At 40.4% G+C, this 9,555-nt stretch overlaps 1 protein-coding gene across 1 annotated transcript; it reads left to right on the forward strand.

Moving 5' to 3' along the window:
- The first annotated feature begins 586 nt into the window (after positions 1-586).
- ctxn2 (cortexin 2) lies at positions 587-2,612 on the forward strand. The gene is made up of 2 exons (XM_061963511.1): positions 587-769; positions 1,501-2,612. Exon 2 carries the CDS (start codon positions 1,570-1,572, stop codon positions 1,813-1,815), a length of 246 nt encoding a protein of 81 aa, XP_061819495.1. The 5' UTR covers positions 587-769; positions 1,501-1,569; the 3' UTR covers positions 1,816-2,612.
- Positions 2,613-9,555: the final 6,943 nt, after the last annotated feature.

Below are 9,555 nucleotides of genomic sequence, written 5' to 3' on the forward strand. Positions count from 1 at the left end.
ATAGATCTGAGTCACTGCACCACTATGACAAAATGCCCCCATACATGCAGAACAGCATAACAGATGGCCACTTCCATGTTGCATGTTGTGGCAAGATAACCGGCAAGTTAACGCTATCTTTTCACCACAGTAAAACTACTCAATTGACATTACAACCTAATTCTTATCATGTCACCCTATCTATCATCTTGTAAAAACAAACCCAGCTTAATAAGTGATGATATTGTGCACAATGAGAGGCAGCCTTTCTCCTGCTGACTAACAATGACATTACTCTTGGCGTAGTCAGTTTGAGGGAAAACAAAAACACACCGAGGCTGCAAGGATGCAAAGGCAAGAGAGGCACGACCGCTGGTTTATATGCCACTGCAGCCCTCCTATGTTCTGCTGAGGGAGGAATGTTGTGAATGAGTGAGGCAGCAGATCAGCTGAGTGAGACTAACAAGTGGTTGCCATGCACCAGGAGCGTGTGTGTTGCTATAAGGGGAGATAGAGCTCGAGAAACAGAATGATAAAGAGCAAGAGGAGGCAAGTAAGGCAGCACGAGGATGAGGAGCAGCATCCCTGAGAGGAGACACATCCCAGCTTGGTCCCTGCCTCTCCCCCTCTCTGCGTCTCTATTACCATCTCTTTATTTTTGGATTTTTGTTTTGGGGAGCCTTTAACATGCCAGCACTGGAAGGAGTCATATCTGTACGGTGTCTCAGAAGGAGGAGCTCTGCAGAACGTGTGGTAGCAACAGGTCTGTGAGAATAACACCAGAATGACGGTGAGACGCCTGCTTTTCTCCCCTATGATCCACACCTACACCTGCAAGTGCGAGCTCTCGTTTACCCACCCTGGCTTTCTCGCTATACGTGTGTTGTCCTCATCATATACTTCCCAATTTTGTGTCTGTTTTCACTATTCACTCAATCTATTCCACCCCACCAGCCACCCGCTACTTATTTAAACGCTGAATGAAGAAAAGATTTGGCAGACTAGTACATATTTCAGACATTCCCTGTTTTGCGTGTCATGGATTTACACTGTGTGTCAAACATCTGCCCCAAGCAACAGGTCAAAAGCCATTTTGCTTGAAACTGACATACAAAAGCGCCATGCATCATTCACATTGTTATTGCTTAGCATAATTTTAACTCTAAGCACTGCGACACGCAGTGATTCCAACTCAGCTCTCAGCAATATGATTGTGCTTCAGGTACTGATACCTCATTACTGTGACCTCATCTAGCCATCCTTTTCAATGTTTACTTCTCCTCAATCTTTGCAACACTGTGCCAAAGACATAACTCTGTTCAGATCATAACTGAATGGAGCTATTTATAGATATGTTAACCCTTCATGAGTCACGGTGTGCTCTTATGCCTTGCAAATACTTTTGTACTCACATTTAAGCTCTCCGTACTTTTACATTTTCCCACTGCCTGTTCAACTAAGCTGTTTTGATGTATTTTCCCTGCATGAGTGACATTCTGAAGCCATCTAATCTCTGTCTAGGTAAAATGCAAACTTGTAAGAGTTTGACCCAGTCAAAGGAGAGATGAGGCACCTAGATGTTGATTTACCATGTGTAGCGTCCACTACAACCACTCCCTGGCTGCCATGAGCGGAAACAACATGATGGCGCACTCTCTTACTCTGGAACAGAAGACAGCATTTGCTTTCGTGGGGATGTTACTAGTGTTCCTGGGACTACTGATAGTGAGGTGTTTCAGGATCCTACTGGACCCCTACAGCAGCATGCCATCTTCCAACTGGGCAGACGGCATCGAAGGGCTGGAAAAAGGGACATTTGAGTATACTCTGACTTAACACAGGGACACAGACATCCTGAGATGTCCTTAACTAGATTCCAATAGGCTTTCATATGCATTCAAACACTGATGACATACACAAACACACAGGTCACAGCCATGCGTACTTGTATTAAAGTTGCAAAACTCCATTAAATTATCTGGATTTTTGTTACTATTCAAAGTTGGACACTTTCCATGGGATTTAATAGGTAGATTCTGGCTTTACACAGTCGTGGTCTTGCTTTTCATCTGTGCATGTGATTGTGGAATGAACAGTGCATGCGGGGGAGGCTTAATAGGCCTGCAGTAAACTGTGTGCATGGGACAGAGACAGGCATAGTGCAGGGGACACATTTAGTTTGCATAGAATCTGGTGATTTTAACCAAAATAGGGATGCTTGTTAATTCCCATGAAAAGTTTCCACCTTCATCAAGCCCACACCTGACACTCTATTAAACACGTCTGTGACGGACCTAAGACATCAAAACTGTGCACTGTATTTAGCTCTTTGCGTATGCTCTTTAATTAGCCCTACAGAGGTTTCTACTGTCTGTCCGTGTTGTTGTGGGAGTGAGTGTGAGGCAAATGCTGTGTCATATTCTCCTCCAGCATCAAATGACATGAAAATGGCTGAAGCTCCCTTTAACCCTTGCCTGGAAGTTGAATGTACACAGATGCTGGCAGCAATAGATGGATGTGCTTGAGAGAAGTTAGCAGTACAGCTGCATTATTCCAATGTAGACTCAGGGACAAGTTTCCGAAAGTGAACTATACGAATGGTGAATGAAGTGACCCGTCGAGCCATTCTGCACAAGAATGTATGAGATTAGTTACAGGGTACTGATGTGAGAAGAGTATGGATTGGGTGGACCAATCAAATCAACATGCTGCTGCTGTGTACAGACCAGTATTTGGATTTAGAAGTCACATAATGGCCGACTACCGTGCAAACTGTGATTTGTATGATTGTTTCTTAATGATGCAAAAACATCTTTCAGAGTTTGTACTGTTGAATGATGGCTTACTGTTTGTTGCCAAGATCCAAAAAGTCTGAGCTGAGGAAACATGTTTACTATCCATTTCATTCATCTGAGATAAAGAATGTCTGCCAAAAGATTGCCAAATGGAGCCAAAGGAACAAAATATGGATGAGAAACTTTATCTTTTTCTGCTGCTAGACTTTCACTTCCTGCCTGCATATTGGAAAAGGTCACATGGGAAATGGACATTTAACAGCACTGTGTGTGAACATATTTCTCCTCGTATTTCTCTGCCACCCCTGATTCCACTCACCCTCCAGACAGCAGAAGACAGGACGGTTCTAGACAGATCATCTGTCACACACGGCAGACTGGTCAAAGTCTTAAGCTGTCCTTTGCAATTTCTACAATGTCCCGTAGTGCTGTGAATCTGCCTTACTGTGACCTTTAATGGGTTTATGTGCCTTCATCTAGAAACATCAGAGCTCCTGTATGTTTGCAGACTTGTGGATGTGTGTGTCATGATGACAGATCTACCAACCTGTTGCCTGCTCTGCCAGTGGTAGCGATTTCTTGTTGAAATTTGACTCAATTATGTAAATAAATATAATTTCTTCATTTAAAGTATGGACCTGAAGGTTATGGGCTCAAGTGGCCACATTAAATTTTTCAATCTGACCGATGGAGCAGTCTTTTTTTACAGTAGGTAAGACTTAGGTAAAAGTTTATGTCATATATATGCAATTTAAAGAAAAGCATGTTTGGTTTATTATATTATTTATAGGTGAAAAAATAAATAGTTTGTAATGTGAGGCCGTACATGTTTCGAATATGATAAAAAAAAATTAAAAAGATCTGTGGGCTGCACAGTAAAATAGTATAAAGATATGCAGAATGGGCCAGATTAAATTCTAAAGGCCTTAGTGGCCACATGCGTGGACAGCACCTTTTAGCTCTTATTTCCAAAATTGTGTACACTACTGAATTGGGGTCTTATGGCCGCTTATGTTATACTGCTATCTGGTGGTGTCAGAAGAGTATAACATACAATGGAATTTGGAAAAAAAAAAGTGTAAAAATAAAAATTAGCATGTCACTACACATGAAGTACTCGTTTATGTACTTATGGACTAAGTACCTCATATCAAAAGATGATTCTTAGTTTTTATTCAAATTAGGGTCCAATAAGCCCAAATAACAATGAGAAACAAAAAAAGAATGTAAACAAACAGCTTTGGCCTTAAGAGATTAAATTAAACAAGGACCATACTTTGCCCACCCTTGAGCTACACTGTAAAAAAATGACCGTAAAAACTACAGCAAGCAATTGGTGAATAGCAACAGTAAAACACCTTAAAATCAAAAATAGTTTTTCACAGTAGCAAATACAGTGGACTCATGCAAACCAAGAAACTGTAGATAATCTAAATAACTATAGTTAGAATAAGTAGAAAAAGCATGGCTTTACTGTAAAAATAATGAAAACTTGTACAATGCATTTGCAAAAACTGTAATGTCCCAAGAATAACATGTTTATTATTCTGTCGAAATTAAAGATTTAGCAGATTGTACATTTACATTTACAGAATATCTTAAATGTTTAGTGGTTTAGCTTAGTTAACTTTTGACTAACGACATTTTTTCTTGTATTTTTGTGGAAAGTTATTTCAGACATTGAGGGTTTATGTCTATGTGCTTCATTGTAAACTGCATTGAAATGAACTACACTGTGTGTTTATAAGTGTGTTGGAACTGGTTGCCAGCAGCTATTTAACAGATACGAAGCATTTAGAGCTCATTTTTAGTAGCACACTTAAAGGAACATGCTGCAGAAGGCTATGTTGTGAGTTGTCCAGTGGAAGCTTGTACAAATACTTTCCAAGTTAAGATCCTCACGTACCGCTCACATGTCTCAGAAACACAGGAATTTTGCAGATACCAATATTGGTGACAGGGCAGGGGCTGTTGTTAGCGTCCGTGCCTCACAGTGAGAAGGTCCTTGGTTCAATTCTCAGGCTCGGGGTCTTTGTGTGTGCAGCTTGCATGTTCTACCTGTGACTGTGTGGGTTCTTTCTGGATACTCCGGCTTCCTCTCACCTCCAAAGACATGCACCTGGGGATGGGCTGATTGGCAACACTAAACTGGCCCCAATTAGTTTTCTGGTGATTTCCTGGCAACAACAGCTGCCAGTATTTATCGTAAATTTGTAAATTTTAAAAACAGGTGAACAATATATCATCCTAAGCAAAAACAATCGTCAACTGTAAATCTAACGGATTCAACATCAACATATCGTAATGTCCCAATACATTGTGACTGTTTTTTTTTTAGGGGGAATTCCTGGCAACCGCAGCTGTCTGTATTTTACTGTAAATTGTGCAGGGTTTTTTTACAATGTACACCGATACATGCCATTCTAATGTTGTAGTCAAGACTCCATTAACCATTGCTATTCAACTGGCGGCCAGCGGGCTGAATCTGGCCCAGGAATGACACTGAACCGGCAGCCGAGTTCAGTTTAAATCTTTGTTTTTTTGTTAGTTTTTTTTACAAATCTAACATTTTTGCAGCAATTTCGTGAAAACACACAGGGCTGTTTTTTCTGAAATGTGCAATTCTGCCAAAATAAATACACCTTAAAGGCCTACTGAAACCCACTACTACCGACCACGCAGTCTGATAGTTTATATATCAGTGATGAAATCTTAACATTGCAACACATGCCAATACGGCCGGGTTAGCTTACTAAAGTGCAATTTTAAATTTTGCGCGAAATATCCTGCTGAAAACGTCTCGGTATGATGACGCCTGCGCGTGACGTCACGGATTGTAGAGGACATTTTGGGACAGCATGGTGGCCAGCTATTAAGTCGTCTGTTTTCATCGCAAAATTCCACAGTATTCTGGACATCTGTGTTGGTGAATCTTTTGCAATTTGTTCAATGAACAATGGAGACAGCAAAGAAGAAAGCTGTAGGTGGGAAGCGGCGTATTGCAGCCGGCTGCGGCAACAACACAAACACAGCCGGTGTTTCATTGTTTACATTCCCGAAAGATGACAGTCAAGCTTTACCATTGGCCTGTGGAGAACTGGGACAACAGAGACTCTTACCAGGAGGACTTTGAGTTGCATACGCAGACGCGGTACCGTGAGTACGCTTCCAAACATTTGATCGCTTGCCCGTACGTGCGTGCCGCTATGTGCATGTCACGTACGTAACTTTGGGGACTTTGGGGAAATATATGTGCTGTATGAACTTTGGGGAGGTGAACAGTACTTTGGGCTGTGGGATTGAGTGTGTTGTGCAGGTGTTTGAGTTGTATTGGCGGGTTATATGGACGGGAGGGGGGAGGTGTTTGTTATGCGGGATTCATTTGTGGCATATTAAATATAAGCCTGGTTGTGTTGTGGCTAATAGAGTATATATATGTCTTGTGTTTATTTACTGTTTTAGTCATTCCCAGCTGAATATCAGGTCCCACCCGCCTCTCACAGCATCTTCCCTATCTGAATCGCTCCCACTGCCCTCTAGTCCTTCACTGTCACTTTCCTCTTCCATAAATCTTTCACCCTCGCTCAAATTAATGGGGAAATTGTCGCTTTCTCGGTCCGAATCGCTCTCGCTGCTGGTGGGCATGATTGTAAACAATGTGCGGATGTGAGGAGCTCCACAACCTGTGACATCACGCGCATATCGTCTGCTACTTCCGGTAGAGGCAAGGCTTTTTTTTATCAGCGACCAAAAGTTGCGAACTTTATCGTCGATGTTCTCTACTAAATCCTTTCAGCAAAAATATGGCAATATCGCAAAATGATCAAGTATGACACATAGAATGGACCTGCTATCCCCGTTTAAATAAGAAAATCGCATTTCAGTAGGCCTTTAAAAAAAAAATTCCACTGCAAAAAATGTTGGTTCTCAAACTAAGAATAATGTTAAAGGAAGAGGTCTGGCCCCCCGGTCCTTAGCTTTCTGGAAACGTGGCTCCCGGAACAATTTAGTTGAATAGCCTTGCCATTAACCAGACCAAGGCTAGGTTGAGGCTCAAATGATAACGTTTGAGGACTTTGACTTTAGGAAGTGTTCTAATTTGCGTGGTTGACTTTAGTTATCCTATGCAGAGGTGGGCAGAGTAGCCAGAAATTGTACTCAAGTAAGAGTAGTGTTACCTTAGAGCAGGGCTATTCAAATAAATAGTTTTGGGGGCCAGGTTTCCAGAAAGCTAAGAACCAGCGGAGCGCACAATTTTTCTCATTCCGTATATTCTTGAGAACAAGCATCTTCTGCAGTGGACAATTTAGTGTTACTAAATACGTAAGAAAAAAAGGTCCACGCAACAGGAGTGCTCTGATGTATTTAAAGACCTACTGCAAAATATCTTTTAGGAAATTGCTGCAGAAATGTCAGTCTTTTTCAAGTTTTGTTTAATTAAACTCGCCATATAGGCTGCATTAGGCACCTGGGCCGCCAGTTAAATAGCCTTGTTTTCAAGTAACATGACTCAAGTAAAACTAAAAAGTTGTGCTGTCAAATGATCATTTAAAAAAATCTGATTAATCAAACTTTTAAATTCAGGGTTTAATCTGATTCCAATTTTGGGTGACGATTTGATTCAGAATCGATTCTTGGTTCAGTACAATTTTCAATTCAAACCTATTTTAGCAATATGTTATTTGACATATAAATGATAACAAAACAGGATACAGGTTACAAAACCTCTTCTTTTAGCTGCCTTATGACGTAAACACGCAGTATGTAAACGTGGATATGGCCTAAAAAACGTCTTTACAAAAAAAACAAAAACTGCTATCAATTCAGAATCGCAATAAATACAAAAATTGCGATTCTGATATGAATCAATTTTTTCCAGTACCTGTAGAACTTGCACTGAAACTATGGCTAGTGTGTGTGTGTGTGTGTGTGTGTGTGTGTGTGTGTGTGTGTGTGTGTGTGTGTGTGTGTGTGTGTGTGTGTGTGTGTGTGAGAGAGAGAGAAAGAGAGAGACATAGACAGAGAGAGAGAGAGAGATGGAGAGAGAGAGAGAGAGAACTACAAAGTTGTTTTATGCGCAGTTAAAACTTAAAACAACATCTACAACTTACCACAACCTGTTCTCTATAGTTAGAATTGGAAGTCTTGAAGGCTGAAACGTGACCATTTCTAATGACACAGATGACAACGCATCATATAAATGTTGTTTTTCCTAGTTTGTAAAGTAAACGTTGACATTCCCTCGTTTAACGTCACGTCACTTTTTACAGTGTGTGTGTACTATGAGAGGTCATGTGACTGCCAGGCTCGGTTTGATTGGTAAAATGGAGTCCAACGTCACCAGTGCTTACGTTGGATTGCTGAAACAGAGTCATGTGACAGTGCCCGCTGGAAGAAGTCTCACTAACAGGCTAAGTGAATACGTCTTTGCAAGCAGTAATCGAGAGATTATAAATGAATATAATTAAATAACTGTAGTGATTGGATTGAAACTCTTTGTAACGAAGTAAAATTAACAAGTACTGTATGTTGCATTAAAACTAATCTTCCTTTATCCAATTTATTACAAATGTTACTTAAGTAATTGTAGCGCCTTACCACCCACATCTGCTCATGTGCTACCTGCTACCCTCTCCATTGGTGCTGAAAAGGCAGGGAGTGACGACACATTGAGAAAAATCATGGAGATATGGAAATATGTTGTTTTTTGGCCAAGACTCAAGGCTGGCATCAATGTTTTTGCTTTTGACACTTTTCATTTCAAGAAAGAACTCGCAGCAAAATAATAAGGAAAAAAAACAAAAAAACAAGAGTCATCAATAAAAGAAAGTGACTTAAAAATGCTCATTTAAATTAGGCTTTTGCGTGTATAATACCAGCTGTGCCGATGGAGACACTCCACACTCATGTCATCAAAGCTCTTATGGTCTAACCAAGGGGTCGGCAACCCAAAATGTTGGACCAAAAAAACCAAAAAACAAATCTGTCTAGAGCCGCAAAAAATTACAAGCCTTATTTATACAAGCCTTTTAATGAAGGCAACACATGCTGTAAGTGTCTATATTACTATATTAGCCTACTATCAAAATGACTAAGTAGGCTACAAATACATATTGAGCATTCATGATTAAATGTTTATTTTTCCTGCAGCGCATCCTGGAGAGAATGACGCACCACGTGACTACTCTGTTGTACGATGGTGCTTTGAGTTCAACTTCAATTACAATAATAATCTATTATGTTTCATTGCATTGATGAATTTTTTTTAAAGTCAGAAGGACGTGCAAATTGACAGTTCCATACACGGCTGCAAGATCATTGCTGGCGCTGCAAAGACAGACGATGGACAGACGGCAATCCTCTGTCCTACGTGAACGTTTCAACATATTTGGACGGTCAGAAATAAAATATATTAGACATATTGTCTACTCAGCAACATTATTTTATGTTATAGCGGCTGAAGGACTTACGGAGCTGATTAAAACAAATTCAATTGATGCGTTTTGGTGTCCTTATGTATTTTTTAAATGACGTTTGTTTTTTCACATATATCTTATTAAAATATTTCTTGTATGAAAACAACTTCTTTAGTTATGCATTTTCAAGTGCAGCCTTTCCCCAATGAGTGCACCTTCAGCGGTTAAAAAAAAAGTGGTTTCAATATACACGCACTTTAGACTGCGTCTAAAATGCCCATAAAAAGTAGTACATGTGTAGCCAGATCGAGTCTGCGTTGTGTATTGCTGGTGTTGCTTGGAAGACAAGGGGACTCGGTGGTTGC

Source organism: Nerophis lumbriciformis, linkage group LG06, assembly GCF_033978685.3.
Source record: "Nerophis lumbriciformis linkage group LG06, RoL_Nlum_v2.1, whole genome shotgun sequence".
NCBI classification, from domain to species: domain Eukaryota; kingdom Metazoa; phylum Chordata; class Actinopteri; order Syngnathiformes; family Syngnathidae; genus Nerophis; species Nerophis lumbriciformis.